This window comes from Rhamphochromis longiceps, linkage group LG18 (assembly GCF_057381845.1).
Source record: "Rhamphochromis longiceps isolate RC_006_pf linkage group LG18, R_longiceps_female_GT1.1, whole genome shotgun sequence".
Classification (NCBI taxonomy): Eukaryota; Metazoa; Chordata; class Actinopteri; order Cichliformes; family Cichlidae; genus Rhamphochromis; species Rhamphochromis longiceps.
In genome coordinates this window covers 8348025-8368703 of record NC_140574.1, presented here as the reverse complement: position 1 = coordinate 8368703, position 20679 = coordinate 8348025, and the positions used below count along the sequence as shown (strand labels likewise).

Here is a 20679-nt window from a genome sequence, read left to right as displayed (position 1 = left end):
AAGCATACATAATTGCGCACACAAACACAAAAAAAAATCAGCAAAGCAGCGAGACCGCGAAAGGTGAACTGCATTATAGTAAGGGACCACTGTATTTATGTTTAGCACCAACACCGGTACAGTGTCTTAAAAGCACTGATATTGGGATTTGGTGCTATATAAATAAAAACTAAATTGAATTGAATAAAATTAAGCAAACATCAAGTTATTTTTCTTATAAGCACTTAATCCAATAACTTTATAACTGTGTTTGTGTGTCAATGATACACATGCATCATCATTATGTTCCTCGAACCTGTTTCTGGGTTCCACTCTTACCTACTGTCACTCACATAAAGTTCACTGTCCTCACTGAGGGGATGACCCTAACTGTACAAGAGTGCACATTCTCACACACACACACACACACACACACAGCACTTTTCTACTCTACTGAAGCACTCAAAGCACTTTATACAACATGCGTCATTCTCCAATTCATACAATTACTTTTTTCTATTTTCTAAATCATACTCATTTTCTTATCTATTTTCTAGCATACACATTTCCTAGTTATTTGCACATGCTAGTGCTTTCTATTTAACATTCACACTCCAGTGCAATTAGTATCTTGCCCCTAGGATAAGTGGCATACAGACTGGAGCAGCCAGGACTTGAACTACCACAATTACAATTAGTAGGTGACCTGCTCTACCTCCTACACAACAGCCACCCCCAAACACAGAGGTTGTCCTGAAGATCCTGATCCCTGCTCAAATGCACCTGATTCAAAAGATCAACTGGGTAGTAAATGTCCCAGCTTCTTGATAACAAGATGATCATTTGAATAAGTGTCCTTTTGCAGGGAAGTGTTAATGTTACTTTTCCCTGTTGGGTCATGATGTTAATTTGTGTCAGCTGTTTCCCCATGTGTTTCCACTTCCCCTGATTGCCACCTGTGTGTATTTAGTCTTTGTGTTTTAGTCAGCCTTTGTCAGGTCGTCCGTTTTCCCACCCTCCACGTCACTCCAGATTTTTAAGGTTTTCATGATTCTGTTCACGGCATGGCCATGTTTTTAATTCATGTTTGTATTCTGTAGTTTCTTTCATGCTTGTGATGGACCAAGTTGAAAAACAGGAGGAGTCCCAGGAATCACTAGAAAAATATGGTTTTCATTTATTTAACCCACAAAAATTATATTTACAAAAGTAATAAATGTTGAGCTCATAAAAGAGGTCAAAGAAACAAAACTGAACTCAGGCAAAGACTGCAAACTTAACAAACCAAATGACTGCACACACAAACATAACTGACCTCCACGAAATGACATACAAGGGTTTATATAATGGCTGATCAGACCATTGTGACACATGAGGGGTATCTAAACAAAACACAATCATAAATCACAGAACAATGCAGCACAATCTAGTTTAATAAACTAAACACTAAAGAAGAAAATCAAAACCCATTAAACCCTGAACTCAAATACTTTGTTCTTAAATGAAAGAAAACACGCATTCTCCCCTTCAGTAGGAAGTGGTGGTGTGGTCCAGTTATCCCTCTTTGCATTTAATGGTTTCAAACCCTGGCTGCCATCTTTTGTCCACCAACTCCCAAGGATGATGGCAGGTAAGAAATAAAAAGACAAAGTTTAGTCAAAAATCAAAGTAATGAAGTGGTATGAATACATTGTGCACGCTTACAAATAGAACAAATGTATCCAAACCAATCAATACATTTAGTAACACACTTTAGTTTTCAATATGTTCAAATGAAGAAATGAAGAGTTACTGACTTTAGAGTGTGGCCCCAGGTTTGGCCATCACAATGCTCCTGCGCAAAATCGTGTTCATAGTCGTCATAGTTATTTCTAGTATTTCCTTGCCACTGTTAATGTTTTGTTCTGCACTCTTCTCATCAGCCCAAATAAAGGCTCGCTTTTCTCACACACACACACACACACACACACACACACACACACACACACAGAGGACTTTACTGTTTTATAGGTCTATGTTTTTTTGTTTTATATCTGATCCTGACAAAACAGCAAGAGGAAGAATCCTCAGGTGGGGAAAAAAGTGATCTAATCAAAAATCAAACAGGGCAAAGAATGCATTCTCCAAGCTGAGAAACTTGATATTTACTACACAGCCACCCTGTCTGTCTGTGCACACTTTGCCACGAGTCAGAACAAGACTCTTATCTCTTCGTGACCAAAACTCCAGCGGCCAGTGCAACACAAAAAAGAAAAAAAAATGACCTCGGACAAACAATTTTCTACTTATTGCTAATGTCAGAGTTTTATATAAGGTGCATAACAGCTACGTTTTCTCTGCCTGTGCACAGCCTCTTCATACCTCAACTAAAACACAGAAAGAGCTGCAGTCACAGCATCTCTTCAGTTTTACTTTACAGCCATCCCCCCCGGGGAGTCATTAGAACAGCAAGTGCTCTTCAAAAAAAACTTCTTTGCAGATAATTTGATGTTCTCAAATGTCCTCTGCCTCACTCAGCTTTTTCGAGGGCTTGGGGAAAAAGAGAATAGTTTGATTTCTTTGACTAGCGAAGAGATTTGGTCCAAAGTTGTGACCAGTGTGGCAGAGCTTTCAGACTTAGCCTTTATAGGACAATGTAAGTGTGGGCAGCAGAGGATCCAAATGCAGACAGACTCAAGTTCACCACTGCTCAGAAATAATAAATAACTGAGAGACCACGGTTGCTTTTTGACTCTATAGCAAGCTGAAAAATCCAAAACTCAGAGAAGCACACACATAAAATGTTAAACCACCCATTTGACACCAAATAAGCACTCCAGTTCCTCCTCAGAAAAATGCTCATCCAGGTGATGATGATTGTAATTGCAGAGCAGAGGGCTGTAGATGACATCACTCAAGAGCAGTACTGCGCACATTTGTTCTGTGCCTGCCTTAGATTTAATCTTTCACTCCAGCTTGAAGTATTTTATCTTTGTGTTGATAATGTGTTTCACCGAAATTGAATTTTTTGTTTCCTGGTATGTCTGAATGAAATTTATCACACAGCTGCAATATGAGCGATCAAGACTTGAAAACTTCCTGCAGCTACTCTCAACTCCCTGACGACTGAGAGAAATAACAGACTCCGCTGTCAGTCCAAAAATCTGCTCGTATAAAAGTTCTAATTCTTTTCAGGAAACCATAAAATACTGCAGAAATACTGAGGCACAAAATGTAGCTGTTATAGTGACACAATGGTTGTCCACTCTAAATAATGACGTCTAATCACTTATTGCTCACTTATGGCTTTGTCATGTTAGAGTAAAAATAGGACTGAAAACTCTTCGCAAACAGTAAAAATTGGTGGTCGCATGGTGATTGCACTGAATAGGCAACCTCCAAACAATCATGGCCTGACTTCTGTACATCTGTGTATTTTGACAGCAAAAAAATTGTGATTTCTGACAATTTACCACAGTTATTATCACAATTTAACAGCCAACTTGACCCTATTTAAATGCAAAGCGTTAGCAGCTTGATCGCTGTCTTAATGCACCAATGTTACTTTGAAGACAACAGCAGACATCTTCTCCATCTTCAAAGCAAACATTTCAAAGGCAACAAGACTGCAAGTTCATTGCACATGTTTGCAGTAATTTTGTTAATGTCACAGGCTCTAACCACTGTTTTCTCTTGTGTGACTATCACATTTGTGAATGTTATGGCTATAGTCAAAAAACATCTGTCAGTGAGTCTGGCTTAATCGTAGGCAGTTTTGTAAGTCACGAGGAAGCCTAGCTGATATCTGACGTCAATGTGGCCAAGCTACTTTTAAAATTGGCTTAACATGCTGCAAGTTTGAGGCATTTCAGTATTTCAAAATGTTACAACGCGCTACTTCTACTGCGACTTTTACTGTATTACTGCAGCAAGATAATAGATTCCAATCATATCAACGTAATAAGTGGAGAATAATACAATTATGTTAGTACCTCTACGTGAAATATTTCTCATGTGATATAAAATATACAAAATATAAATCTTACCATTTGTATATTTTATTATGTTTTGTATAATAGTTGCTTAATAGCATATACATGCCATGCCTTTACCAGCTCAAGTATCTGCAGCAGCTGCTCAACCAAAACCGAGATGGATATGACTCCTCCTTAAATTAAAATAGCAGAATGTCTTACGTAAAAAAGTGATTTCATTTTTTTTCCAAATAATAGATCTGTCTTCCTATTAAATAGTGTAAATGGTAAATGGACTGGTTCTTATATAGTGCTATTTTAATTTGGGCTCAAATGGTTAACAGGTAAAGTATACTCCACACACTGAGGCAGATGCAGAGACAAATCGTCTGCATCTGGCAGCTAGCTGTGACAAGTACTAGATCGACTTTAGCCAGCTAAAAAATTCTCAGGTTGTCTACAGACCTACTTCACAAGGCTGTGTTAATAGAAAACAACCCTCATTACCAGCCTGGTGGTCCTAGGGTTTGTAATACACTTGCAGAAACTCTGGATTCATCCATCATTCACCTCTTCTGTTGGTTATATTTAGAAATAAATTGTATTATAAATATCATATTCTATTAAAGTTATATTTATTAAGATCAGGTAAGCTGTCCAGAAGCACTTGAAGGTGGTCGCCCCAAAAGTGTTACTTGACATGTGTTGAATAGGTTGCTAACGCTAAGCTTGGGGTATTATAATACTTTGAGTAGACTAGCCCAGAATGTGAAGCTAACTAGATCCCGAAGAGGCAGTGAAGGGAGAAACCATTGACTACCTTCTACTGAAGCACAACCTGGTCTTTACTTGAAATGCAGTATTCTTTGGTGACTTAATTAGAAAGAAGATACAGAAAGAAACAGTAATATTCTCAGTCTGAAATCGGTTCAGTCTTCAGATTTCTTATATGGCTGGATCTATTTTTTTATGCCCAGGCATTAATATTTATACCAGTGCAGTCTTGGCAAACGCACACAAAGTTGCAGGGGTCTGCAAAAACAAAGAGCTGAACATGAAAACCCAGGCACACTCTACTAAAAGCCAGCAGGGGATTAAATTATAGAGCCATTTGACAATATGACTACAGAGAGACAGGAATGTACTAAGGTCTGAACAAAGCTATCCTCTCATTCTACCAATGTCTTCTTTTTCACCTCTGTGTTCTTTACTTCACCTCTCTTGACCCTCCTACTTCCCAACTGACGTTATACTTATTTTTTCCCCTTTTTCCTTGCTCTTCTCCCCTTTTCTACATATCTTGACCCTCATTCCTTAGTTTCTGTCATAACTGCTGCTATCCTCCCTGTCATTGTCCTCCTCCTTCGTCTCCTGAAGTCAAGTCAGCTCATCTTATTGAAGTGAGGGGGTGCATCCAGAGAGCAGATGGTGACACATACACACATACAGCAAAATCAGTGAGGGATAAAATGGGAAAGGCAGAGGAAAATGTCACTGCAGTTGTGAGAAACACAGAGGGAATACTCCAGCCAGACAGCCTGCAGACTCTGACCCCTAAAGTTTATCCTTCCACACTTTATACAGCTCTCCCCACTTCTCATTCCTCCTCTTTCTCACTACCCATCTCTTCATTTTGTCCTCTTCTGTTTCACCTCAAAGTGCTTAGTTCTAATTTACCGCTGTCTTATTGTGTTGAAATTCAGCCTCACCCTTCTGTCTTTAATGGCCACTGACTCAGCTCTGTCCTCCTCTCTAATACAAACTGACTGGCCGTGCTTCTTCTCATCAGCAGTCGCTGCAGAATATCAGAGGAGCAGGCTGCAGAGCTGTGGTCATGCAGTACTGACTTCATAAAAAATACACAGCAGTGGCAGCATTAAGCTGTGATCAGCATCTATTTTTGTAACGAGGGCGAATTAGGAGCGTGAGGCATGAAGTTACTATATGTAATGACGCTGAACACACATTCGCTAATTAGCCTTGCAAAAGTGGAGAATAATGCAGAAGTCATAAGTACCATTTTAACAGACCAACACGCTGGAATTCAAGGTGAAACCTGTTTTGCAAAGGGAAAGACATGAAAATGTGACATTAATAATTCTCATAGCGGTCTGTGTCTCCAGAGCTCAGTGACACCACCTGTCTCCTTCTGCGACTCGATGTTGAGCCAGTTTTTCATCATTTTTCTACTGGGCTCAAGTAAGGGTAAAGGCAATGACACAGCTGTCACAGAGTAGTTGTTCATTTTCCAGCTTGCTAGTAGTGGAGGGTTAACATAAATGATGACAATAACTAATCAGAAAACAATACTTTGAAATGTCTAGAGAAGCTTCTGTATATGTTGTTACTCTAGTACACGAGACAAATTTATTTTATGCATTCTTATTATTGGGCCCATAAGGACATTTATAGTTTTCAAGTTTTGTAAGTATTAATTTCTAGGAATATAACAATAATTAATTCACACTGAGTCACATTTGGCCTTAAAAGCCTTTTCACACTGTTTCCATTCCTTGGCTTTTTAATAGCAAACCTTCCACCGAGACCATTTTTATTGAGGCTTTGGCAAATAGCAGATGGATCAACTGAAGGACCACATACATCTAAGGTCCTGTGTCCAGTCTTTGCTGACACAGGACCTGAGCTGGGTTCAGCTGCTGTTCATCTGCTGCAGGTAGTTTTGTACGCCGGCTACTTCTTCTTTTGTTCTCATCTTGTCCAGTTTCCCCAAATTTTTCAAGGACACACTGAACACAGTGCTGACATATGCAAAAGCTCTTTGGGAATCACCTTTTTTGTGCAAAAATACAAATATTGTGCTCTTGCAACAAAGTTCCTAAAGATATCTAAAACTGGTTCTTTGCCAAGATGTCTGTTTTGTGTATACAGTGGTTCTCTGCTTCATCCCTGGCCTTTCTGATTCTTGAATGTTTCATAGGTCAGTGTTAAGTGGCTTAACAAGAAAAACAATTCCTCTGAAAACAAAAAATAAAAATAAAAATTAGTGTAAAAGCACAAAAAAAATTCCTGGATAATGTGGGAGAAGTATTGCTTAAGGCCACTTAATAAAATGACGAGAAAGTCTGGCTCCTTGGGAGCAAAATATAAAAAAAATGAAGAGTGGCACAAGATTTTGGAAATAACTGTAGATGTAAGCTATTATTTAATAGTATGGTTGTATTGTTGTTACTCTAAGCATCACCAATGCACGTTGGTTATACTGTTGGTCATGCTTGCATTTAGGTCTGTGTTTTTACATGCATATTTACATGCTTTTTTTAAACGTATGCAAACATTTTCAAAGCTTTATGAAAAGTTACCTGACAGCGAAAACCAAAGCGAAAGAATGAAGAGAAAACGTCTGCACCGCCGTGGCAGAAGGACAGACCTCAGTAGAAGTAGCACTTCCAGAAGACTATTAAAGTGACAACAAGTTCTCTGGGATGATGATTACCTCACAAGATAAATGGTTTCATTGTTTTTGGGAGCCAGGTTTCTTCTTATGGGTGGCCTTGGAATAAAAAATAAACCCATCCACCATGTCCTAATGTCAAATGACTGCACTTTAATCCTCTGTCAGGTCCTCACTTACTGGTTCTTATGATATTAAATCCAGATTCATGGCTGGTGGTTTCTCGCTTCCTCTGTAACCTTGACTCCATCATACCCCATTCATGACTCTATATTGCACAAATTTACATAAATGACCATTAAGAATCCATGACAAGGTTTTATTCTCAGCCACTTTTTTCAATATTCCTATGTTTATGTTCTTCTCTGTGCAAACAAGCAGCTCATTGAGAAGCAGTAAATTCCCTTGAGTCAAGACTGCGACACACCTGAAATATGCTGCTGAGTCAGCACCATCCTCTGCATTTTCATTATCGTATTAATACTGAAAGCGATACGGTATACTTTTACATTTACAACTCCCTAATATTCCCCTAGAGCCTCCACAGCCTAAATGACCCCCCTTTTTTTTTGAAAAACTTTAATTTAATCTACCAATCAGCATTCAATATCTGAGTACTTATCTGCATAAATTACCACACCATGCTGTCTTTAATTTGATGTAATTAGCAAAAACTACTGCCAAGATAACTAAAGCATAATAGACTCTTTTTGGTGTCTACCTCAGTTTAGCATGATCAATGCACAGAATGGCAGCAGGTGGTAAGAAGAAAAAAAAGATTCACGACCAGATTGAATATGAATGAACATTACCTCCACTTTCCCAGGAGTCTGCTTCACATGACAAAACGTCTGACTCCCAAATAGCTTTTCAAACTGACTTTGAAGCTACGACAGGAGAGGACACCTTTCCTTCTCTCAGCAGGCAGAAAGTAAACTGACAACTAATAACAGCTTCAGGTTGAAAACTTCTCTCCTTGAGGACACAGAGAAACCAGTGAGTCACCATCGCTGAAACGCCAAGGAAAAATGCAAATGAGCGCGCGCACACACACACGTAAAGTAGGAGTGTGGTGGTATTATCTGTCATTAGGCTAGGATTAAAGTCATTTAGTGTTCTTGAGATTATCTGTCATTAGGCTATGATTATAGAGCACACTCCAGTGGCTCTAAATCAGCTCTGCGGGGAGATAAATACCTCAAGAAAGACTGATGAGACTGAGAAGTAGAAGGCAAGCACAAGACTGGGAACATACCTGAAGATGATAGCTGGGAAAGTGAGAGCAATCATCAGTCTTTCATGTGTGGATGATGAGTAATATGATTAATGACTGACTAGATAAGAAAAAACTATTTCAGAGGCGGCTAAGAAAGATAGTGTCACGTTAATAAATAATAGGGTGTGTGTTATCATAGCTGACCCATCTATTGATCGAAAGCTGACTCCATATTTCTTCCCACTGTTCCCACACCACCTACATGATCCAGAGCTGAAAGTCCAGAGATGAGAAAGAGTGCAATTATGTTTACAACTCCCAGCTGTGACTACAAGCTACAATATGTTTCCATTCATAATGTTACACTGCCTAAAATGATAAGACCCACAGTCAAATGGGACCAACTTGTCCATGAGTATTTGGACAGTGACCCGACTTTCATTATTTTGCCTCTACACACCACCACAGCAAATTAATGCGTAGAATCCAACAGCCAGAATGTGACTAAATGAAGACCTTTGGATTTAATTCTAGTGTTTTAACAAAAGTATCATGTTGAATGTTTTGGAGTTACAGTTACATTTTAGTTCCCTATTTATAAAGAAATTAATTTAGCACAGAAAGGCACATACTTTGTTTAATCCAACTCATTTTTCGAAAGTTTGTACAATGTTATGTCCTCAGTCACTATTTTAAAGCCTTATTTAATAAAATGTGACCAAACGTGACACATTTACCCCACATGTCTTTTGTCCTGCCATCCTTCTCTCACCCCAACGGTCGGGGTCCCTGAGCCTGGTTCTGCCGGAGGTTTCTTCCTGTAAAAAAGGAGTTTGTCTTTCCCACTGTTGCCAAAGTGCTTGTTCATAGCGGGTCATATGATTGTTGGGATTTTCTCTGTATGTTTTATTGTGGGGTCTATCTTATAATATAAAGCGCCTTGAGGTGACTGTTGTTGTGATTTGGCGCTGTGTAAATAAAATTGAATTGAATTACAAGTGACCAATCTGCAGCAAGTCTAAGATGTAGTACCAGATAAATTATCTAACGCTCAGTAAATAAGCACATATTAAGATTTTGTTTATTATCAATAATCATGCTATTTTTAAAAAACAAATTACATTAACTGAAAGATGGTAGCTATAGTGAAGAAAGAACAAAACATCAGAAACCCTCAGTAAATACGATATTGCCTTTCAATTTACTGTGATAAACAGATTCAGCCAGACCTTGCCCATGGCACTGAAACGAATGACTTGTGGAGTGAAGTCATGGACAATTATTAGATGAATGATGAACAATAGGGGGGACTCTCTAGGGAATAAAAGGCTGAAGGACAACTTGGGCTACTGGACTGAGAAAGCCATGGGCTGTTTTTTTTCCCCTCTGGTTGTGGCTCTTAGATGGCAGTCCAAATCCATTTACAGGGAATCAACTTTGACAGTAGATTTAGATAGCCTTTAAAATCATTACTTATATTTTTAGCTGTTCTCTTCCTTCTTGGAAAGCTGTTTGCTTTCTTTCATTTGTTCACCTTGCTCATTCAATCATTTTGTACGAGTTTGAGTCTGTTGTATAATATTCCAAACAGCCCAGCTCGCATCTACATATTCACCCTCTAATCCGGTTGTATAAATACATATTGAAGAATTTTAAGGTTTATTATATACTCTGCTTTCTAACTAATTCTGCACTTAAGCAGCCATTTAGCAAGCATTTAGACCGTGAATACACCGTAATCTTAAGCCTCGGCTCGAGGAAGCAAAGGCAGGGAGTGTCCTCTTTCCTAGGAGAAACATTAGTGCATTTAGCAGGAGGTCAGAAGTGTCTCCTTCACTTCAGGCAGCTACATCTTCATATTAATGTGCTTACATAAACACCTCGGGCCAATATAATTAATTTAAACCTACCCCGAGAAGAGAAACATGCATAAATTATTATATGCACCTACTCACTGAAACACTCATCAACCAGATGGACTACACCATGGTCATCACAGGAAATAGCAGATTGAAACTGTCTTTAAAGGGCACACCAGCGACTTTACTCAAGATGTTTAGTTTGGTTGTGGAAGGTAAACTTTATGTCTTCTATAGTTGTATAATTTCTGAAATGAGCCAAAGCAAGAATTAAAATCTGAATATCTTGGTTGCTTTATTTCAGTCGTAGTTTGGATGAAGAAGAATTTCCAGGAAGTGCAACGGATAAATTGATCTCTTTTTCAGAATGGAAACATGCAAAAGTGTTACAATCCCTGGGTGTTTTGAGTTTTGTTTAAACTTTGCATTTCTTAGTTTCTCTGTTTATTAATAGTCTAAAGGTTTGTTTCACACCTAGTTTACTTCTGGGCTTTAGTTTATTTTGTGTTCCTTGAATTCCTTTTGTTCCCATGTCTGGTCTAGCTCCATTTGTGTTTTTGTCTTGCAATCCCTTGTGCCGAGTTAGGTGTTATTCCTCAGTGTCTTGTTCTTGTTTTCTCTATGTTGCTTAGTTTTCTCATTTGTGTTTTTTTTTTTTTTTTTTATCAGTTAAGATTGTTTCGTATTCCTTCTTTGACCTGTCATTCTTCCCTTGTGTTCTCATGCCTTGTCTAATTTTCGCCTGTCTTTGATTCTGTGTTTAGTAATTTCCTGATTAATTTTGATGGTCTTGTGCTTGGTATTGAGTTTTGCCTCCCCTGTCTCATTAATCCTGATTTACTTCCTTATGTGTTCCTTTGCGTCCCCATCTTATCTTTGTCCTATTGTCTTTCCATGTTCCCCTATCTAGTCTTCCTGTTCTGCTCTATGTTAGCTCGTGTTTCCTGTTCAGTTGTGTCTTCCAGCTTTCCTGTGCTTCCTATGACTCATGTCATTTACTTCCTCGCCTCACCTAGTGGTCCCTTTAATTTATATTATGTGTTTTTGAAGCTGCAGCATTAAAGCTATTATGTGAGTTCACACCTGGCTTCTCAAACTTTCCATTTGGGTCTGCAACCTGTTCAGCGCACAGCACTAGATGATAAAAAGGTTGTTATGAGTGTGTTTGTGTAGAAATGTCTCAGACTCTAAAATTATGCTTTTGTAACTGTTGTAGTAGACTCAAAGCAGTTTGCAAACTGATCAAAACTTTCATATAATGAGTCATGTTTATTGAACTGGGTTATAGTTCTTCCATGTGGCTGTTTGTTAGATTTAGGTAACAAGGCACTTCATTAGGTATAAGACAAAAAGTCAAGTTGTATAGATGTCTAAAGGGAAAACGCCCTTCAGCCCCCTTAGTCTTACACATCACTTTCCAGGTAAGTTAAATATCACAAATTTCATGCTTCTACATTATAGTTCTGTTACAGTGCTATGCAGTCAAACCGTGTCAGAGACACATTCACACTACAGCTAATTTAGATAGACCAATTAATCCAACACCAGCCATGTCTTTGGGGTAGATGGAAACCAGAGTACCCAGGGAGAACACCACACAGAACCACCAAGCTCCTTGTTAAGGTTAAATATCCGTGCTTGAATTGAAATATGTTTACCAGATGTTTGAAAACCAACTTTTTTTTCGATTTTTATGAGTAATGAATCCCATCAGAAAATAAACTACTTAAGTAGTTTGCCTGGGTTTGCAGAGCAACATGGACATAAACATCAGGGGGGAGTAAACACAGACAGAAGAGGGGAAATGAATTTTGAACCTGATCCTTATAATAACTGCTTTTGGTTGACAGGACATTAGACACTGAACAGTGTCCAGTGGAATTTATTCACTAATTAGAGATGGCTTGTACTGCATCTGCTGAAACCACACCCAGCTTTGAATAATACAGGCTTTTGTGTTTCATTATTAGTACACAACAGCCATGGGGAAATCAAGGCCAGCGAATCAATAACAGAGTTTAATACAGTTGTATACATTCTCAGTTGGTTTGTCCTTTGGCAAGCTGCTAATAAATCTTTGGATATGGGTACAACACTGTTTAGTTGTGTCGTTCACAGCTGCTAACAGTAACAGACGCACCATGTAATTAAATAACCAAACCGGATATATCTCACATGTACCAAAGCTTTGCTCTGATAAAAAACTGTTATCCACAAAAAGCAATATTCCAGGAAATCTGAGGGTTTTTTCAAACACTGGCAAGTTATTATGTCCCAATAAAACATCAAAATTAATTAAACAAGCCTCTAATTAATCTAGAAATATATTCAGGGCTGTGCCATACTTCCTACATTGTGCTTAAGGACACACAAAATAAAACTGAACAAAGTGAAACATGAAAACTTTCTAAGGGTACAATTAGATCAAAGAGATAAACAGAGTGGTCCGTGCCAGAGTACCTACTCTGTTATCGATAATGTTATTCAAGGACATGTATAATTGTGGGATTGGGAATCTCTTTTTTACAGCGTTTTTCAGCCACTTTGGTCAAAATAGCTGACAGTAGTTTGCAGCAAATTCAAGGGCCACTCTAACTCCAACCTGCAGGAGGTGGAGTTCATTCATGGGCCACTACAGTATGTTGACCCAAACAAGGCTGCAAAATAGAGCAAGGGCAATTGTGCCAACTGCAGTTCAAGTTCACTCACAGAATGAGAAACTCTCTTGATAACAAACTCACATTATTGCTTGGCTCGATATTTGTTATAAATAAAATATTTGCAAGGAAAGACGAAAACTCAAACAGTGACTAATAAACAACAATTTTGCTGTTTTGTTTCAATTTTACCACTCTGATAAACCTGCTGTCTACTGCTTTGACATAAACAAGTGCCAAAAATAGCATTAATTGTCACCTGGCCATTGATGGAAACTAAACTGAAGAGAACGATTCCAAAAACATGATGACATTTTTTTAGTATTGTGAGTTTCTCAAAAGCCACTGGCACTGGAGATAACAGATGGTAAAAATTTGGGTTTAGGAAACTGGGAAGAAAAAACGACTGCCTTGCGTGGAGAATTGAAAAGTGTCTGGAGCACCGCAAAGAGGAGAGGTACACAAAAATTACACAAACAGAAAAATGCATTAATCGTACTAACACAAACACACATGCAATGAAGCTCATGAAGATCAAACAGTATTTTAAGCATGCGTTTCTGTGACCATCATCTTGTCCGGTTCACTCAGTAGGTTAAGAAGTGATACATAGACTAGTGAACTAGTATTATTTTTGGGGAAGGATGATTGAATCATAGCAGGGGTCAAACAGAATGATGCAGGAGGGTCAGATGAGTGGAGACTAATAGATTCTTGAGTTTCTTGTTTCTGATGTGTGAGGGAGGTCTTATCGTGACACACATCTGGGTACATGGTGGAAAACAAAACTCATTATCTAATAGAATATTGCTGTTGTGTGAGGTGTGACTGGTGGATGAATGTTTTGGGGATTTACTGATGCATTTTTTTTTTGGTACCACTTTGAACCTGCCAGTTTTGATCTATCATTCTAAGAGAGTATGCTTAGACAACTTCTAAAAAGAGGCCTTCATATTTTTTGATTTTTAACAGTGCACTGAGATTTTTTGTTTGGCAATTTTCTCTTTTTCAAGCAGGCCTGCAATATCGGGATCGAAAGCGCTACACAACATGTTGAACAATCGCAAGTGAGCTTCTCCAAAATTAAAATGGGCTCGGGAGAAAGCCACTTATTTGGGACAATCAAAAAAACAAGTCCCTGTCAAAAAGGATTCAGCGAGGTAATCCAGTCTAAATTCTTTTTTTTCTTTTTTGAAATGACGTCATTGCTGGCAGTAGAAACTTATTGCGTCACGAGAGGTTCTACTGTCAGCAAATAAAAAACGGGGACTGACTGGACTGACAAATGCTTGACTGACTTGACATCAGTATGCAAGCTTGCACCTCCACCCCGAGTGACCAAAGGGTGGATGTATGTATGTTTCTTTTTACAGGAGCAGAAAGATGACAGCAACAGGTTGCATGAGCTTTTGGGCCGTGCTGACTTAACCTTTTAATTGCCACTTTCTGTGTCTTTGTGAATTTACCAGCAGTGTGTTATTCATGACCTTGTATTGTTTACAGTGCAGAGGTCACTGTGAGAAAGTGTGCATACAGATGTGTTGCGCTAACATCTACATCACTTTTTCCACCGCAGAGGGTTAATCGTGGGATCTAATCACATGATTTACAGCAGGACACACCGCTGGCTAATGTTTTTTCTTACGACAGGGCTTGAAGTGAAACTACTCCAGGGGAGAAGCCCTGGGAATTTTTAAGAGACAGTGCACAACTTTATTGTGCATGTCTAATTGTGATAACCTGACATAGGGCAAAAGAGGGTTTTCTGGGGAAGTTTTCATTTTTAAATTGCAGAGACCGTGACATGAGGGATATGGAAGGATTGACTGAGGTGCAAATGTAGACCATGACCAGGAGAGAAGGCTTCAAGAGGACCAGTGAGAAGCAGGGACCATCTCCAGGACAGCTGACAAACGACAGTGGGCTGCACAACTGGGCTGCACCACTGGGCTTCCAAAGGATTGTCACGAGGAGATTTTGAACAGCAAAATCTTAAAATAAAATGAAAGAGTTTCGATGTTGACGTTGAGGAAGACAACTAAGGTGTACGACGTGCTCTGCCTTAAATCGTCCGTGGCGTTGGAACAGAAATCAAGGGATGGAGAGAGCGTGCCAAGCTCCAAAAGTGAGAGCGCAGAGGGAGATCAGTGTTGGAATTATGACTCTGTAAATGGCACAGACACCAGGAGCCATGACCATGACTGAGAATGAGAATGACCACCTAATGCGGTTTCACTTTGCCATGCAAAGTACTTTGACACTCTGGAGAAGACCTTTCCTCTGGATCATTGTTGTTTCCATTTGCATGTGAGAGCTTAGATTGTGGGGAAGATTAAAGATGAACAAAGGGTGGTGGGAGAACAGTGAAGTGAGGATACACAGTGTGAAACTCCTTTAAGTGTACAATAATGTTGATATGATATACAGAATGTCAGGAAAGAAATTCTGGTATTAATGTGATTCTTGATTTAAGAATCAAAGGGTGGGATTGTATAGGAATTTCTTTTACTTCTGTATTAATCACATTATTTTATTGTATAATGCCTTGGTGCCACTGGATTTAAACAAGTCTCATACTCATACATTAAGACAAATGGTGGGGGTGTAGTAAGGAAGTTGGGGGAAGCAGACAGCTCCACAGGAAGAGTCTTTTGTCTCTTTGAGGACTCTGGTAGGTAGCAAGGGAGTGTGAACCTTAAGGTGTGAAACAGCCTTTTGTTCCTGAAGAAGGTATTTAACTGAGAGCCATGCTAGGCTCAGAGAGACTCTGCTGAACGTCTGCCCCGCAGTCATGCAGGCTCTCCACAAGCTTGGTTTTCTGTTCTTTGTGTGTTTGGATTAAAGAATGTTAGCTACCGCTCACTGCTCGTCTGCAGGCTTTATTTAAATGGAAAACTTCCACAACAATATGCAGAAGGCTGATGTGACAGAGAAAAATGTAAGGGACCGGGTGAGGTGGAGGCAGATGATCTGCTGTGGCAAGTTCTAAAGGAAGAAGGTAAAAGAAGAAAAACTGTCAAATGACAGAATAAAAGACAGCTGTAGAAACAGCTGTGGAAATTGTTTGCAGTTATTGTGTCAGTTAATCAGGGACTACAGCTCAAATTTATCTAAGTACCTCACAGACTCATCCAGATATGATTAAAAGTAATCGTGTTTCAGTTGTTTACCTTCGAGATTTGATTCAATTCAATTTAATCTAATTTTATTTATATAGCATCAAATAACAACAGTCACCTCAAGGCACTTAATATTGTAAGCTCAAGACCCTACAACAATACAGAGAACCCCCAACAATCAGACGACCCCATTTGAGCAAGCACTATGGCGATAGTGAGAAGGAAAAACTCCCTTTTAACAGGAAGAAACTTCTGACAGAACAGGGCTCAGGGAGCGGCGGCCATCTGCCGTGACCGGCTGGGGGTGAGGGGAGGGAGACAGGACAAAAGACATGCTGCGGTAGAGAGCCAGAGATTAATAATTACTCATAATTAAGTGCAGAGCGATGTATAAACACATGGTGAGTGAAAAGAGGTCAGAAAAGGAGAAATGCTCAGTGCACCATGGGAAGCCCCAAGCAGCCTAGGTCTATTGCAGCATAACTTAGGGTAGATTCAGGGTCACCTGATCCAGCCATAACTATAAGCTTTGTCACAAAGGAAAGTTTGAAGCCTAATCTTAAAAGTAGAGAGGGTGCCTATCTTCCGAATCCAAGCTGGGAGCTGGTTTCACAAAAGAGGCCTGAAAGCTGACTTCCATGCTACTTTTAAATATCCTGGGAAGCACAAGTAACCCTGCAGTCTGAGAGCGAAGTGCTCTGTTGGGATGATATGGTAGTATGAGTTCTTTAAGATAAGATGGGGCCTGATTATTCGAGACCTTAAATGTAAGGAGCAGAATTCTCAATTCAATTCTAGATTTGACAGCAAGTGAATGAAGAGAAGCCAATATAGGGAAAATATAAAAAATATTTTTAAAAACAATTTTGGTACCAAGAATCAATTTATTGGTTTGGAATCATAAGAAATCAAAAGTAATGAAGAAGTTTCAGCGCCTGATGTTGTTATGCGAGACAGATTTTGTGATTTGAATGAAACCTTTTAGTAATACGTTTGGTCTCTGCTGAGACTGCACGACCTGCCCTTCACTGCTCTACTTTCATAAACAAGGTTTTTCAAAATACACAGAACTCTGTCACGCTGTTGATATCAAAAGGTGATTAAATGCGCAGTGACTTTGCGGCCCTGCTGTTTCACTCACACACTCACTTTCTTGAATCTCATCACACAAAACCCAGCGCTCCACTCCTCCGGCTAACAAGTCATTGGAGCACCATCTGTGGCTGTTAAAATATGTATTTCTACTTTGTTGTCATTTAGTACCTCAGCCATAATGAACAGTGAACCATCTCCAGGGGTGGTGGAGATGTAGATATAAGGCTAAGTCTAAAACCTGCAGCTGGTGTTCTCTCTCTCCCCTCCACCCCTGCAGTCTTAACTTATTACGCCGCTGTGGTTTATGGTCCATGCATGATGAGTGTGCTGCTGGGTCAGGCTGTGCGACACAAACAGAGAGAGACAGGCAGAGAAAGAGGGGCCAAAACAATTTAAAGCTGGACCAACAGAAAATTGATATATTTCTATCTACTGATAAGTGAAATGCTGTAAAAAGGCTTTTTTTTTTTTTTACAACATGAGAGAAATGGTAGTGGGAGGAACAAAAGCACACGGAATGAGTTTTCAGAAATGACCCAAAAAAGGAGTGTGTCAGGAGAAAGAGTACAAATAGTGAGCAAAATAAAGTGATGTGGCCATGACACTGACAAAATAAGCAGGTGGGGAAATCAAAAGAGGAAGGAAGTGACACGATACAAGCAGCCGTTCTATTCAGATGCAGCTGAAGAGCAAAGACCCAGGTAATGGGGAGCACAACAAGATGGCATTATAGAGAGAAGCGGAGCGAGAAGACGAAAAAAGGAAATCTGCTGTATAGAGACGAAGCTGACAGCAAACAGGAGGACAAAGAGAGAGAGAGAACAGAAATGAGCAGAGACATGAGTGCATTTAAGCAAGAGAAGAGAGGCGCAGCGGGAGGAAAAGGAGCAGAAAGGATATGATACGGCGGAACAGCTGAGGAAATTAAGCTATTTTGGTGAAGCTGTAGTGTATAGTGGATCTGATAACTTGACATCACCTGCGCCCCCTCATCCATCCAGCTACAGAAGAAAGAAAGAATCTGTCTGCAACTCACTCTCTTTACTGTCTTTCACCTGACCATCTTTCCATCAAACTGCAGCAGAACCACAAATAATGGTGCAGATTGCTTCCTTTGTCACTTTTATGGTAATGTGCCACATTATCATAAAGATGTGTCACAAAGTGTCACAGAGAGGGCTACAAGGATGCAGACTGCAAGAATGAAATACTGAAAATGGACAAAGACGATGGTGTTGGTTCTTCAGCTAAGAAAAGTCAAGGAAGAGAATGAAGAAGAAGACATGAAAAGAATGAACAAATAGAGCATCTGGTCTCATATCAGGGAGGTGTGGAAAAGGAGAATAAAACCACGGAGAGAACTTTTACATCTGTTTCAGTTAAAAATTGCAATGGCTTATTACACATAAAGATTCACATCAATTCGTCTCCATTTTCCTCTTTTTTCGTTAACTCCAGCGAAATGTGGACGATCTCAGACCTGCCTCCACGTTTACAGATGACCTGAGCTATAAAATAACTGCTCAGTTAGATAAAGAAGTTGCGGAATCAAATTGGCTCTCCGATCTGCGTTCCACATTTTTCTCTCTCCCACACCTGACTCCTGTCAGATGTGCGTGTGTGTACGAACAGACGTGGCTCAGTTCCAGGATGATCGTCACGGTGTACTGAACACCAAATTAACTATGAAGTAACAATGTGCTTTTAGAGCATGCAAAGCAAATTAACTGCCGTCTTCAGCTTAGATTAAAATACATATGTTGATACCTCTCCAGAGCAACACCGTCCTCGTTTTCGTGGCCAAGCTCCCTAAGAGGAAATATTTTACCATGAATAAAATGTGAGGATTAAATATTTAAAAGTCGGAAAGGTGAAAATCTGCATTGTAAATAAGGTCGACTTCACTTTATGTGTGTAATTTTGATGCTGATAGAGTTTTAGTAAACAAGAGGAGATCTGATCACTCTTACTACAGCGAACCACTTCGGTACAGTGATGCGCAACAGAGGCGCGCCAATTCTCAGAGCAGCACCACATTTTCCTCATCATCACAACAAGTTCACCAAACAACAGACTCAACACATTTGCACACAGTACAGAGACAAGAAACTCTGATTTTCCAAAAAGAAATTAAACACTGCTCTGTGCGGTCTGCGCTGCCCGCACTCCCCGCATATCCTCCGGGAAAAGTAAGACGTGCACAGCCGGCTCACCTTCTCCGGTTGTCCCGTAAGAGATGGAGAGAAGCAGGGCGACGTGAGCGATAATCCAAGCGACTCTTTTAGTCCCCAGATCCATGATGAAGCGGCAGGAGGCTGCAGAGAAGCCCGGCGGCTGCTGGAGGAGAGACGGTCGACCTCTCCTCTCCAGCTACAAGAGAGATCTCCTCAAGCGCGAGGCAAGCGAGGAGGAGGAGGAGGAGGAGGGGGCAGAGAGAAAATAAGAGAGGGAGAGAGGTGGCTGAAGTGTGTTGTGCAGTCCCGTCCAGTTTATCAGAACTTAAATATTTCTGGATGTTTCAGTCAAAGATAATTGTTCTCAGGTTTTGTTTTGTTTTTTAGCTATATGCTAATATCACCATGCTAAAATAGTCATTGTCATTTATGTTTAGCTACCCACTGTAAGAGTGACTTTTCTTGACTATGGCTCAGGAGGTAGAGCAGATTGTTAACCAATCAGATCTTTGGTGGTCAGCTTCTCCAGTCTGCATGTTTAAGTATCCTTTATCAACACAATGAACTTCTGTATCCTGAGTCCAATTTGAATCCACACACACACACACACAAAAAAAAAACAAACCCACACTCCTGTGGTTTCTGAAGACATTTAGAAAATCTGGAGAACTATTGCCCAGCACCAATTTTAAAGATTACAAGAAAATCTGTCCCCTTAAATTCAAAATATAAAGAAATGAGAGATGGCTAAACCCTTTTGAATGTTACTGTATATGAACCAGTTAGCCCAAAACAGCTAAAATAAATTATATAAAGAACATGTGTTCATACAGAGTTGTGTAGCAGTTTGGTGTCATATGAAAGTGAATAATATCCACAAGCAATAACCGATGATGCATTTAGTGCAAACTAGATACAATGGGAGCAGCAGTGACACTGAGGACTGTGTTTCGGAAGAGATAACAGAGGAAGTACATGACTGTATAACCCCAGGGTGAGTGTAACATGTACAGCATGTACAGCAGTGTGAAAGACAATAGCAGGCAGTGAGCATGACAGTGAGTGGGAGGCTGATCATACCGACTTCTCGGGAAATAACCAACCTAGAATCGAAATGAGAAGATTTGTATGGTCATATTCAGGTCGTGAGAGATTCCAGTTCTCTGATCAGAAACAGCAGAAACAAAGGAAGATGGGTTCAATATAAAACCAACT

The 20679-nt window shown here is 39.7% G+C and overlaps 1 protein-coding gene across 3 annotated transcripts in view; it reads right to left on the bottom strand.

The window, feature by feature from the left end:
* LOC146647665 (contactin-associated protein-like 4) overlaps nt 1-19698 on the bottom strand; it is a 127328-nt gene extending 107630 nt beyond the window's left edge. For 2 of the 3 annotated variants that reach the window (XM_085389356.1, XM_085389357.1), the window contains exon 1: nt 19504-19698. In XM_085389356.1, the coding sequence (XP_085245482.1) occupies nt 19504-19588 (85 nt within the window). In that variant the 5' untranslated portion in view covers nt 19589-19698. The remainder of the gene's footprint in view (nt 1-19503) is intronic. The other variant, XM_085389359.1, reaches the window with a different exon arrangement.
* Nucleotides 19699-20679: the final 981 nt, after the last annotated feature.